The sequence below is a fragment of the Catharus ustulatus genome, chromosome 24 (genome assembly GCF_009819885.2).
Source record: "Catharus ustulatus isolate bCatUst1 chromosome 24, bCatUst1.pri.v2, whole genome shotgun sequence".
Lineage (NCBI taxonomy): Eukaryota > Metazoa > Chordata > Aves > Passeriformes > Turdidae > Catharus > Catharus ustulatus.
The window spans coordinates 8,450,321-8,463,716 of record NC_046244.1 but is presented as its reverse complement, the minus strand read 5'-3'; the positions used below and the strand labels follow the sequence as shown (position 1 = coordinate 8,463,716).

General features: G+C 52.8%; 1 protein-coding gene and 1 long non-coding RNA gene across 5 annotated transcripts; both read right to left on the bottom strand.

The window, feature by feature from the left end:
- Positions 1-38: 38 nt before the first annotated feature.
- Positions 39-7,222, bottom strand: LOC117007011. Of its 4 annotated transcripts, XR_006163112.1 has the most exons (9): positions 7,012-7,222; positions 6,418-6,495; positions 5,944-6,049; positions 5,688-5,771; positions 4,692-4,823; positions 3,972-4,036; positions 2,686-2,825; positions 954-1,139; positions 39-181 (listed from the first exon to the last, which is right to left on the bottom strand). It is a non-coding gene; the product is annotated as an uncharacterized LOC117007011 (long non-coding RNA). The 4 variants fall into 4 exon arrangements; XR_004420063.2 differs by lacking the exon at positions 5,944-6,049 and having other exon boundaries at positions 7,012-7,219; XR_004420062.1 differs by lacking the exon at positions 5,688-5,771 and having other exon boundaries at positions 7,012-7,218.
- Positions 7,223-8,941: 1,719 nt separating this feature from the next.
- Positions 8,942-12,749, bottom strand: LOC117006948. The gene is made up of 2 exons (XM_033079734.1): positions 12,635-12,749; positions 8,942-12,161 (listed from the first exon to the last, which is right to left on the bottom strand). Exon 2 carries the CDS (start codon positions 10,611-10,613, stop codon positions 9,492-9,494), a length of 1,122 nt encoding a protein of 373 aa, XP_032935625.1. The 5' UTR covers positions 10,614-12,161; positions 12,635-12,749; the 3' UTR covers positions 8,942-9,491.
- Between the last annotated feature and the right edge of the window lie 647 nt (positions 12,750-13,396).

The window sequence follows — 13,396 nt, the reverse complement described above, 5'->3', positions numbered from 1 at the left end:
CACAGTTCTCATCAGAACCACTTCCTTCTTTGCTTTGATGATCTCCATTTACAACCTCAGCATTTTCCTCCTCCTCTCTCTCAGTGGTTTTTCCACTGGTCAAACCCCTGTCTCCTGGGAATGGCAGCAGCTCTTCAGAGCCTGCATGGATCTCTACACTTCTCTTGATGGGTTCAGTGCTCTGTAAATGCACGGAGCAACAATTCAGCTTAAATCTGATTTATTAGGGGGTTTGGCAGAAAGTCCTAGATGTAATGATGGTTGGGAGCTAAACATGCACAGCTCTGCAAACACTGTTGATGTGAGCATGTTCTGCTCTGTTTCCCACTGACAAGGCCAGAAGAACAGAAATGCTGAGGAAAAACCAGAAGCATTAAGGATGACGTTAATGGGAAAGGTTACAAATTCTTTAAAAAGCCACAATCCCTTATTTTTGCTTCCCGGTGAGCAGATGCTGTTAACTGCTTGCATCCTCTGAGAACTGAGCTCACCAGTATTAGGTAAAGTGGACAACAATTTTGAGGCAAGTCCTGCTCCAAGGGAATGGTGGGGGACATTTGGGAAAGAAGAAGTCTGGAACAGATTGCAGAGGAAGGCATGTAAAAGAGCAGTAAAAACAATTGCTAAGGATGAGAAGGGAAATAAAAAGAACAAAACCTTGGAGAATAAAGAGAGGGGGGTGGAAAAAAGGGAAGATCAAGGTGACAAAAGAATGGCAAATTCTGGCATAATAGGGATGTGCCCTTCAACTCCACCTCTTGGAAATGCTGCTACCCTGCAGGAAGCCATGGGCAGAAAAAGCAGGGAACAACTTTCCAACTGGCAGGAACTGAAGCTCTGGGCTCCAGTTTATTCTCTAGTCTGCAAGTTATTTTAGAAGCATCAGCAGGGATTTGATTTCCTTGTCATTTTGCTCCTCACAGCAACAACTCATCATTGATTAGGCTGCTGACCTGAGACACCAACTGACTGGATTTTTCCAGAAGATGGCAGCCTTTGGGATCCACTTCTCTGCTCATCAAGCCCTGAGGGTCACTCTCACACTCCTCATGGCTTGGTCTCGATGTGCTGAAGTCAGGGAAAGACCTGGTCAGCTTCTCACTGAAGTATCTTTGAACCTCACCCAGCTCAAGTTTTTTCTGCAAGCAGTGGTAAGAAATTTGGTAAGAGAGGGAAAATAAGCCTGTGGCAGTTGGGTTTAAGTTGGATCATTTTAGTCAACAACATGTAAATATACAAATAAAAGATCAAAGGCTTTTATTGAAAAGCAGATGAGCAGGTAAGTGTTGAAACTGCTCTAAGCAACAGGATAACACTCCAGAAAAAGTCCTGACTTGGCTATGGAACTTAGGCTGCAAACCAAAAAAGAGCTAGTTCTAAACTTACTTAATCAAAAGACTTGGATTTGAGATGACCTTCCAATAAAAGTCAAAGCAAAGGATATTACTTGACTTGTGGTTGAACTTGATAAAAATCTGAGGATTTCTCTGTGTTTATGACCTAGGGATTTTAAGATACAGTGCTTGTGGTAGCACAGGAAGGGATGAAATATCTCAGGAAATCTTTCACTCCTCTATTCCTACACACAATGAATACTGCTCTTCTAAATTTATACCTCATTTAAACCTAGAATCTAGTCCAGAGAACAGTATTTCTAGCAAGAAGAAAAACATGCTGATGGGAAAGGATATACTGCCCCATGCACCCCAGAAATGCTCCCAGCCTTGTGCTTGTACCCGTGGAAGTCACCAGAAGGGACTATTGCCTTCACAGCAGTAGCAGAATGTTCTGCTGTGACAGCAGCAGCAGAATGGATAAATCCAAGCATTCCCTCCAGCTCTGGAAACACTGCTGTTGCTGCTCCCCTCCAACAGCTCACCACACTGCTGCAGCATCTCAGTCCTGCTGCAGAGCACCCCACCCAGCCCCGGATTTTCCATCCCCTTCATCGGTTATTGCACTGTGTCCCCTTCTATTCCTCCGATGGGTGAAACCAGCTCTTCCAAATGTCCACAGGAACGTCATTTAGCATTTCAGATTTATACCAAAATCAAGTCAGTGGGGCTGGTAGGGAGCTTTCCACGCCTGCTGGCAGCTCCCAAGCCAGTTGTTCAGATCCCATAGTGGGGCCCACAGTCCATCTAAACTTCAAAGACACACACAGGAAAAGGATCGTCTCTGTAAGCTAAATAAACAGATCATGAACTAAAACACTCACTCATTTGAAGGGGCAGAAAGCAGAATTACTGCAGGATATCTGATAGCCTTACTCCTGCAATGTGCAACACCACAGCATTTCACCAGCTGTCATTCACTGCTCATGGACAGAAGTTAAGGTAAAATCAAGGGGATTTATGCTAATTTAAACTTACAAAAACAAAACCAGATACAAACACAACCCTTATTCTTATCAGGGCCTGGAGAAAGACCCTGCCTGCTTTAACAACGGCATCATTTAAATCCTAATTTACAAGAATGCAAACCAGGAAGCATCAATGACAAGGGAAAGAACATCTAGGCTGTGTCAAAAGGAATCTGTCCCAGGATTGCTACCTCCTGCACCTCCCTCTCACTGGGAGAGGGAATGCCCACTACTTTTTAAGCCCACACACAGTGGACACACTTGGACAGAGTGTACCGTTTTTCCAGTAGAGTCAATTTGCTTTAGAGAGGTCTTTCTGAGACCTGAGAATAATCAGAAAGGTTGTCAGCCTGTGGGCTTATCACTCCAGAGCGGGAACACTGACTTCCTCTGACAAGGAATTCAACATCTGCTTGGACAAGTTTGCAGAATTACTGGGACATGCTGGAAAGCTGACCTTCACCTAGGGTGAAAAGGAAAAAGGAACACTGCATGTGAGTCTTTCACAGCAAGAAAATAAGAGAAATTACGATGTTATCCTGCTGATCTAACAAAACCTCAGGCTTTCTAAATAGCTTTAAATATTCAAATGATTTCCCAGCACTGAGCCAAAGTAGCATTTGACAACACTTTCATTTCAGACACTTTTGTTAACGCCACCCATACTATCAAAGAATAAAGTGATGGAAAGCAGGGTAAGGGTTGCATTACATGTCTATAACACACCCCAGCAGACCTGGAAGAATACAGAAAAACCCAGAAAAAATGGTCAATATCCCAGAAAAACAGATTCCTGACAAATTAGATGTCTCCTAACCAACTAAAAGTTGAATCTACTGTATGTTTTTGAGCACCAGCTGTCACCCCAAGCAGCAAATACAGCTCTGCCATGCTCCCAGACATCCAAATGCACAGAATAGTCTCCTAAAAAACTGCTGAACACCCATGAAGCAACAACATACAGGATACAGAGCACATATACACTGACAGGAATCCCTTTCAGGAATGCTGCAACATAGTCTTGAAATAGGGCTTGGAAGTGGGCTCGAGGTCCAGGACAATCCTGTCCAACAGGGGAATATTATTTGGAATACCTCAGTTATGTTTAGCTAAAAATGGCCCTGCAGGACAGTGAAAGCCCAGGGCAGGGACAGGGATTGCCAGGAGAACCACTGTGCACACAGCACTCTGGATACACAGACAGCTGAACTTCAATATGTAAAAAGAAAGAAATAAAAGTATTTGGCTACAACTGCCTGGCCACACTTTAACCAACTGCAGCAACAACAAAGAGCACGTGAAGGAAGCAGTTAGGGATTTCCTTCAGCAGGAAAACCCAACCCCTAAAGCACTGTCAAAATAAAACCAGGGAGGATATGGATGAACCAAATCTTGGAAGATGAACTAATGGGGAAAAGGAGGATGCCAAGGGACAGGAAATCAATAGGTATGCATCTCCAGCATTCTTCTAGCACAAGGCAAAAATGGCATTACAATGCTTTTCTTCAATTCACTTAACAGAATTTATTCGCCTTGCATGAAATGTAAGCAATCTAAGAAAGGGGATGAAGAAAACACAGCCCTCTTAGTACTGCACTACAAACTTTACCTGCTTTATGCCACACTTTGAAGACTAAGGTTTGCTGTGGATCCAGGAGAAGCCCTTTGGATAATCTGTTAAGAACAAAACCCTTTGCTTTATGCAAAGCAGGAAAGAGCAGTAAAATGCTTCTGAAGTTTCAATGCCATTTGATCCACCCAGAGAAATCCTTTTCTTTCTGTATTGATGGGGGCAGGAACTAAACAAGCCCCAAAACTACTGAGCCTCAAAGCATAACACATCTCTACACAGTCTGGGCTTCTGCTTGTTCAAGAAGTATTTCCCTCTCCTCACTCTTGCTGTACATGTAAAAGATAGGACCAAAAACTATGAAGGAACAGAAATACACTTGACTTCATGACTCAGTAACAAAGTGACAGCAAAGAACTAGGGTTATGGTTCAGAGCTGTAATGTTTGAAGTTCATTCTAGGAAAAAAAATTGAAAAAGGAAAAATGAAGTGTTGAATGTAGAAGAGTTTTTAAGTGTCTGAAGGGATTCAGATATTAGAAACACTGGAGGAGACAAGATTGGATCACACAGGTTAATTCCTGCATACTGCCAAGTATGACTTGATCTGCTGAGGTCTCTCAAAGCAGTCAATCTATCTGTTTTAATTTAAGCTCAGATATGCAGGTCTGGGCTAAAAAACCCCCAAACCACATATCCTTTTCACACCTGGGCTGGCTGTCAGACCCAGCGAGTGTCTGTGTGAATCCCCATCTCTCACCTTGCTTGCTGCTGAAGTCCCAGACTGGTGAGTCTGTATTTTCTGTCACTGGAGTGGTTACTGGAGCATCTGCACCAGCAAATGACACACAGCTACTGGGGGCTGCTACTTCACGTTCTGCCAAGGGACTTCCTGAAATGATACAGAATTAAATACAGATTTCTACATTAATAACAGCAACATCTGAAGGCAGTTCAGCAATCAAAACCACATAATTAGCAAAGAAATGCACCATCTAGAAAACACCCTTTTCACTGCTGGAGCTGATAGCATGTTATATTTGCAATGGAAGCAAATATTATACAAACCCTTTACTGAACAGAAACTGGAATATTCAAGGGAGAAATAGAAAAACCATTTGCCCAAGATCATCTAAGAAGCCAGTTAAAGCTAGGAATAAAATCCAGGTCCAGTGACCCCAAGCATAGAAACTATTCCAGTGCTTGAGCTACTCTGTCACCTGGGCAGCACAAAGATTGTTCTCTGTGCAGCGTCCAGATTTGGGGTTCCCTGTCAGATTTGCTGGTTCCCATGAATTATCCCACAGCCCCAAATTCCCTGCTCCATTCCCACTGCCATAACTTCACAGTGCCTCATGGAGTGTGGATATTCCCATGCAGCTGTGCCAGAAACCAGTAGAGCTTCCAAGGAAGCTCAGCAGCACTGGGACAGGTGAATATTCCAAAGAATTTGCTGTTTAAAACCCTCATCCCCCAGCCCCACCCATGTCCCTGGGGACTCTTGACAGAGTTGCCTGGAATTCAGCTCGTTTAACCCCCACAGCTCGGGCTCCAGGTGCTGTTTCCAAGCAGGAGAAGGCAGGGCTGGAGGCGCTCCCAGCCCGTTCCAAGGCGCGGCCCCTGTGCCCATAGGAGAACAACTCTCCCTGCAGAAGCTCAGTTCTTTTCAGAGCCTCAGCAGTGGCCTCTGCAAGTTCTTTTCCCTCAGGAAAGGGGTGCACATCCCTGCCTCCAGCACACCTCCAGTGGGACCCACCTGCAAAACCTTTCCATCCCTTCTGCACTTCCAGCTGGCTCCCTGAAAAACTCCCACTTTCATCCACACAAAACTTCACCCCACCTGTGACATATGTTATAATTCGTGTTTATATAAAATGATTGTATGAAATAAAATAAAAGAATCTCTTAAACACCAAGCACCCAGGGCCATAGACAACGACCGTAATTAGCATATCAACAGACCTAGCCCGGTGATCTCCACCACAGACAGAAAGAGATCATCGACAAAATACCTGCCAAAGGACCCATCACCTCCGATGGCTCCCATTAGCGAGAAGACAGCACTTCATTACACGTCAATTCGGAGCAGACAAAGCCTTCATCGGCATGCAGGAAGGACTTTTGTCCAGGGCAGCACCAGAAAAGGATTTAATTTAAATATGAGAATTTGCTGCAGAAACAAAGGTGCCCATTCAGAGCAGCCCCTGGCCCAGGAGCCACGGGCAGCCCTTGAGCCGTGTCTGTGCCAGCGCTGCCTGGGCAGCCCAGTGTCCATCCCTGGGACGTGCTTGGCACAGGCAGGACACCACAGAGCCAAAGCACAAGAGGTGCTGTTGCCTTCCAGGGACTCCTGGCCTCCTCCTGCCCCACACTGCCAGCCAGCTGGGACACACAGAAACACCAAGGAACATTGCTGGCCGCCGTGCAGCTTTGGGTCACAAAAGCAGCCTCAGTAGTTGCCATTGTTTTGGCCTGGCAATACTCACCTGCAGGAAACCTACGGACTTGAGACTCAGATTTAGGATTCCTCTCAACTCCAGTATATCTTTAGCATATCCTGCGATCTGGAAGTAAAGAGGAAAATTCTCAGTTGAATTTCTATAAATGAGGTTTTGCCATTGCAGAGTTTTTTTAGGTTGCAAAGTAGGGGGAGCCTCTCCCCTGGCAGGTGTTGGAGAAGCAGCCCGAGCGGAACCGCGCCCGGCTCCTGCCGTGCTCCAGCCCCGCTCGTTCCACAGGGGTACGGGCCCAGGGAAGGGGAGCCCGGCGCTGCTCTCGCTGGGGCTCTGCCCTCCCGCGGGGTGCCGGCGGTGCCGCGGGATGGGAGCGCCGGGATTCGGGGCTCCAGGGCCGGCACGGCGGTCACGGAGTCCCGGGTGGTTCCAGCAGAGATAAAGCATCTGCACGAGGAGATCCCGCCGCCGTTCTCTCAGGCACAGCTACCGGCAGAGCCCCGGTTCCCTGCGGCAGGAGAGGGATCGTGCCCGGAGACCCACCCACGCTGCGGCCGGAGCGGGAGCGGCAGCGCTGGGAAACCCCGGCGGACACCGACAAAACCCAGAACCGACCCCAGGTCCCACCTGAGCACTTCGGGGCTCCGTGCAGCACCGGGAGCAGCCCCCGGGCTGGGTTCGCGCAGCGCTCCGAGAGAAGGTCCAGCCGCATCCCAGGAGCAGCATTCCCACGTGGAGAGGGCAGGGAGCGCTTCCGCCGTGATTTAAGGCCGAGGACGGGGCGGGGCCTGCACAGGCGCGCGAGGCCCAGAGCGCATGCGCGGGGCGGGGCCTGCACAGTTTCGCGAGGCCCAGAGCGCATGCGCGGGGCGGGGCTGACGGGACAAGCGGGGCTGGCGGGACAGGCGGGGCTGACGGGACAGGCGGGGCTGACGGGACAGGCGGGGCTGACGGGACAGGCGGGGCTGAGCGGACAGGCGGCGCCGCTCGTTTGTCTGGCAATTTATTTAATTTTTTGTGTGTCTGTTCACGCTGTAGAGCGACGTGACGCCCTCTGCTTCCCCCGGAGCCCACTCATTAGCAGGGGGTCCTGGAGAGGCGCCCAGGGGACGGATCTCCTCCGGAGAGGAGGGTCCAGGGGGATTGACCCCCTCCTAAACCAGCCCCCGAGGAGCGGGCCGACACACTAACCCTTCCCCCAGTCCTCACTCTGCCTCGAACCTACTAAGCCTGCCCTTCTTAGGGCAGTTCCAGTTCCCTTCCAACCCAAGCCATGCCGTGGTTCCATGATCCCACCTGGAGCGTGGATTCTGCAGGAAAGCCCCTGGCACAGGGACCCCTCCAGGGGTACCCCCAGAGCGGGACAGGGGGCACAGAGCCGGGTCTGTCCTCCCCGCCGCTCTCCTCTCCCGCCGCCCCCGGCACGGAGCCGTGTCCGGGGCTCTGAGGATGCGCCGAGTCCCGTCTGGCCCCCGGCGTGGCAGGAGGGGCTGTGCATGGGTTGTCCACGCCTGGGTGGTTCGCGCGTGGGTTGTCCACGCCTGAATTGTTCACGCCTGGGTGGTTCGCGTGTGGGCGCTTTCACGCGTGAGTTTTTCACACGTGGGTGGTTCACGCCTGGGTGTTTCAAGCGTGTGTTTTCCATGAGTGGGTTTTCCACACGTGGGAAACCCAGGCGAGTTTTTTTCCACGCGTGTTTTTTCCACGCGAGTTTTTTTCCACGCGAGTTTTTTCACGCGAGTTTTTTGTCACGCGTGTTTTTTCCACGCGTGTTTTTTCCACGCGTGTTTTTTTCCACGCGAGTTTTTCCACGCGAGTTTTTTCCACGCGTGTTTTTTCCACGCGAGTTTTTTCCACGCGAGTTTTTTCCACGCGTGTTTTTTCCACGCGTGTTTTTTCCACGCGTGTTTTTTCCACGCGTGTTTTTCCACGCGAGTTTTTTCCACGCGTGTTTTTTCCACGCGTGTTTTTTTCCACGCGAGTTTTTTTCCACGCGAGTTTTTTTCCACGCGAGTTTTTTCACGCGTGTTTTTTCCACGCCTGTTTTTTCACGCGAGTTTTTTTTCACGCGTTTTTTTCCACGCGAGGTTTTTTACGCGTGTTTTTTCCACGCGAGTTTTTTCCATGCGAGTTTTTTTCCACGCGTTGGAAACGCATGCGAGTTTTTTGCACGCGTGTGGAACCCACACGAGTTTTTTCATGCGAGTTTATCCACGCCAGTTTTTTCACGTGGGTGGTTCACACTTAGCCGCTCACCCGTGGGCGGTTCACCTTTGGTTGGTCACCTGTGGGTGGTTCACCCGTGGGTGGTTCACCCGTGGGCAGCTCACCCGTGGGCGGCTCACCTGTGGGTGGCTCACCTGTGGGCAGCTCACACCCGTGGGCAGCTCACCTGTGGGCAGCTCACCGGTGGGCGGTTCACACGTGGTCAGCTCACCTGTGGGTGGTTCACCTGTGGGTGGTTCACCCGTGGGCAGCTCACCTGTGGGTGGTTCACCTGTGGGCGGCTCACCTGTGGGCGGCTCACCTGTAGGCAGCTCACCTGTGGGTGGCTCACGCGTGGGCGGGACATTGCCGGAAAAGTGCCCGAGTTCCCGGCAGCCCCATCCCCTCCTCCTGCTGCCAGCGCCTGCCAGCTTTGTCTTGCCGACGCTGCCGAGCCAGCGGGGAGCTCTCCCTGAACGCTGGGGATCGTTGTCCGGACACCCCAGGATGCCAGAACAAAGCACACCCCCAAAATCCCCCATCCCCAGCGCTGGCTGCTGCCAGAAACCTCCCCAGTAACCCCAGAGACCCCCAGGCACAGCCGAGGGGTTCAGCCCCTTCCCCGAAGTTCACCCAGGGCGGAGCATTGCCCAGAGGATCCCGGCTGGATGCTCTGCCCGCCCCCGCCTTGGCCAGGTGGGCACCGGGACACGCTGGGTGCCGCGGGCAGCATCTCCCTGCAGCTTCCTCACCGCACCGGCAGTGTCACCTCCCAGCACAGCACCAGCCCCAAACCTGCCTCGGGTGTGGCTGCAGCCTCGGGCTCCTCCTGGCAGCCAGGGATGAGCTTGCTCAGGGCAGGTGAGCAGCGCCTGGGCTGTCCCAAAGCGCACACAGATCCCTCACGGATGTGATCCAAGGCTGCATTCCCCCCTTCCCAGGATGGGAGATGTGTCTGAGCTCACAGCCCTCAGCCAGGGATCGGCCCCGACACCAGGAGCCTGCCTGGCACACGGAATGTCCCTTGCACGGGTGCCATCCCTTGCACAAGGAGCATTCCTTGCTCTGGGAACTCCCCTGCGCTGCTCAACTCCCCAGAGCTGCTCTGCCCCGTGTCTCCGGCCGCTCCGTGTCCCAGCCCCGTGGGAGGAAGGTCCCTCTTGCACAAGCAGGGATGGCTGGGGCTGGAGTTGAGCTGCACACGAGGAGCAGGGTTTGTCCAGCCAGGCACAGAATCCCCTCTGTGCCCGTGAGTGGGGTCTGGGGGCTCCCCAGGAGGGGACGGCAGCCCTGGGTGCTGCGCTGCCCAGGTGGGTCAGAGGAGTCACCCACCTGCAGTGCCAGCTGCTCTGGGGACACTGTGAGGGGACAGAGAGTGACTGTGGCTCAGCAGCAAGGCCACCAGTGCAGCCCAACCCTCCCAGTGCAAGGGGGAGCAGCAGGGACCCCAAAACCTGCACAACACTCCCCTGGCAGCCCCTGGCCTGGGATGTGGCTCCCAGGTGCTGTGACAGGGACTGTGCAGCCCCTGGCACTGACCTGGTGTTGTGCTGAGCCCTCCCCAGCCCCAGCCCCAGCTGGTGACAGCTGATGAAACCTGAACGCCTCACCTGGATTTTCCTGCCAGGCCTGAAGGGCAGAGCAGGAGAGGGCGGCTGTGACCCAGCCCAGGAGAATCCCCAGTGCCAGGGCTGCTGCTGGCAGGGCTGTCCTGTCCCACCCCCCATTTCCCAGCAGCTCCAGCCCCCTCTGCGACGGGGACATGCAGGACACGGCCAGCACAGCTCCCTGCACCCTTCTGGGCTCCACCCAGCACCTCTGGCACCCCGGGTCCTTCCCTGGTGCCACAGGGCTGCCACGAGCCCAGTGGGGCAGCAGGACACACGGACACGGGGCACTGGCCCTTTCTGTGGCAGAGCAAGGTGCCAGAGAGGGGACACTCTTGTCCTCAGGATGGTTATCGGCATCTCCCTTGGCTCAGGCCGGGTGCCACGGCCCTGCCAGGCTGGTGCTGGCTCACCCATAGGCACTGTGGGGGCTGTGCTGTGCAGAAACCCCAAAATGGCCACAGACCGCCCCCGGGCATCCACACCCCCCAAAATGCCCTCAGGCCTCTGCACAAAACCCCACTGAAAACCCCCAAACCCCCAGAAACGCCAAGGGGAGGCTCCAATTGCTTCATCCGAGTCCTCCCCAGAGCCCCCGAGGTGCAAAGTCAGAGGGGATGAGCACCACGTGCACCCACTGGGGCTCTCCGGGGGTTTCAGTCCTGGGTTCTCCTGGGGGGGCTGTGCTGGGCCAGGCACCAAGGAGGGGGGGAATGAATTGTGCCCTGGGATCCTTCCCCCAAAGGCTGTGGGGGTGCCAAGTGCAGGGTTCAAGTCCAGAGGTTTGAGATCAGCAGAACTCCTCTCGCCCTCTTTAGTTTGGGGTCTCTGTGTCACCGCTTGTCCCCATGTCCTGGGGGAGCCACGAGTGGAGGGGCCGGGGTTTGGCACGGCAGGAGCCCCTCACCCAGCCCCCAGCACCCACTGGAGTCCAGCAGCAGGTCCGGGGTGGCTCCCGTGGGTGCCAAGGGTGATGTCAGCACAGCCCGAGCCCCGCCCGAGGAGTCTGTGACACTTTGGCTAAGGAGGGGACCTGACCTTGGCATCCAGCTCCGGTGCTGCCCAGAAAGCAGAAAACCCCTGGGGCTGCTCCCCTTCCTCCTCCTTGCTGCTTTTTCCTTTTCTCTTACTGTCTTGGGGCTTTTCTTTTCGTTTCTTTTTTTTCCCTAATTTTTCCCCCCTCTCCTGTTAGTTTATTTTCCCCCTTCTGTTTAAATATCAAACGAAAGAGGAAAACCCAGTGATGGGAGCTCTGGAGCTGGGGGCCAGGCTGCTGGGAGGGCGGTACAGGGTCCCAGGCTGGCTGCTGGGGGCGTTGCCGGGGGTCTGGGGGGTGGGAGTCCTGCTGGCTTTGGGGCGGAACAGGCTGCCCTGCTGCGTGGAGGTGCTGTTGGAGAGCGGGGTGTGCTCGGGCTCGCCCGAATCGCTCTCGGTGTAGCTGTAAGCCTGTGCCCGGGAGATGCCCTTCTGGTGCCCCAGGTCCACCTCGTACTCACTGTCACCGCCCTGAAAAACGGGATGGAGGATGTGGTGACAACCCCAAAATTCATTGGGGCAGGCTCTGATCCAGCAATGGGATGGGAGCTGGACCAGGGGGGTTCGGGAGGAATTCCCACATGAAAAGGGAGGCCGGGCACTGGAAGGGGCTGCCCGGGGAGGTTTGGGGTCCCTGGAGCTGTCCTGGACTCAGGGCTCTGGGCTGGGGACAAGGTGGGGATGGGCACAGCTTGGATTCGGTGATGTCAGAGCTCTTTTCCAGCCTAAACGGTTCTGTGATTTCCTGGTGCTTTCCCAGTGCTCTTTCGGGAATGCTGGCAAGCACATCCCCAAAGTATTTAAAGGCTGGGACGGCTGCAGCATCACTGGGGGGTTTCTGCCTCTTGCTAAAACAAAATAAAACCTCATACATAGTAACAGAACATAATCGTCCTTCTGGACCACAACAGCTGATGACAGTTCGATTTCCTGCATAAATAAAATGAGAAGAAAATCAGAACCCATAAAACATAACCCTTATCCACCGCAAACAACTTTCGGCTCACCTGCCACCGCTCTTGTCTCGAGCGCCCAATTACACCACAGCTCTCTGTGCTCCCCAGGAACCTCAAATATCGCCCTGCCTGACGAAAACCCTGGTCCCTGGCCGTTCTGCACCCAAACTTTGGTGATGAACTTCACCGCGCAGACCGGCCGGGACCTGGGAAAAAAACTCCAGCCAAGGAGGAAATTAAAAAAAAAAAAAAACCCTGGCTGGGGAATTTTTATTCTACATTTAAAATCGGTTGAAAAGCCTGGAAGGCAAAACTCACTCACACAAAATTACAACTGGTCACTGCACACACTCTCACAGGCATACGCTAGCGGTGGCAGACAGGCACAAACTCTCACACACAGACGGTCACACAAGCTTCAGCTGGTAAGCGAACTGCAACCCTTACCTGAAACAGTATGCTGAATAGGATGCTTGACCGCATCCTCTGGCTGCTGGTCCTCGACGTCAAGGGATAGGTTCTGTGAAAGGTGGCGGCTGAGAACTGGAAATCTGCCTCGGGGACCTGCAAGACAGAAGCGGGAGGTCAGTGAGTGGTTACCTGAGAGCTAAGAGACATCCCCACACATTGTCTACCCAAAACCACAGGTAAACTGCAGATAAAAAGAACTTCAAACAAAATTCAAAGCCCAGCATAATAGCTGGGCAGCCCCAGACATCTTGAGTGAATCTGCAGATCTGATCTAGAGTCCAACCCCACCCCACGGTACAAAACGCAAGTCCCTGCACCTTGTCCTATCTTCACTAGGCATCAGGGCAGAGCAGCACCAGACCAAATGCGTGCAGGCACCCGTGACACAGGACACGACAAACGAGGCGAGGACAGGGGGACGAAAAAAACTCAGCAAGAAGAACCATGAGGACTGAGAGAATGCAAAATGAGATCACTGAGGGAAGACTGACAGCAAGCTGACAAGGCTGGAAAAAGATGCCAGCAGAATGATTTGCTTCAACAACTGCAGAGATGGATGCCTGAGAATCCTCTTCTTATCTTCCCATTCCTCTAATTCCTCATCTCTTGTAATGGATCCTTCAGGTGCACAGCTGGCAATACAGGTCAGAGTAAGACCTTAAGAGATGAGACTGGATGCTTCTCAAAAGAGAAAAGATTCAGATGCCTGTTCAAGCTCCAGAGTCCAAGGCTTGATGG

Coding starts and splice junctions, on each gene's coding strand:
- LOC117006948 (XM_033079734.1), bottom strand. CDS start 10,613: ATGGGTGAGCCAGCACCAGCCTGGCAGGGCCGTGGCACCCGGCCTGAG.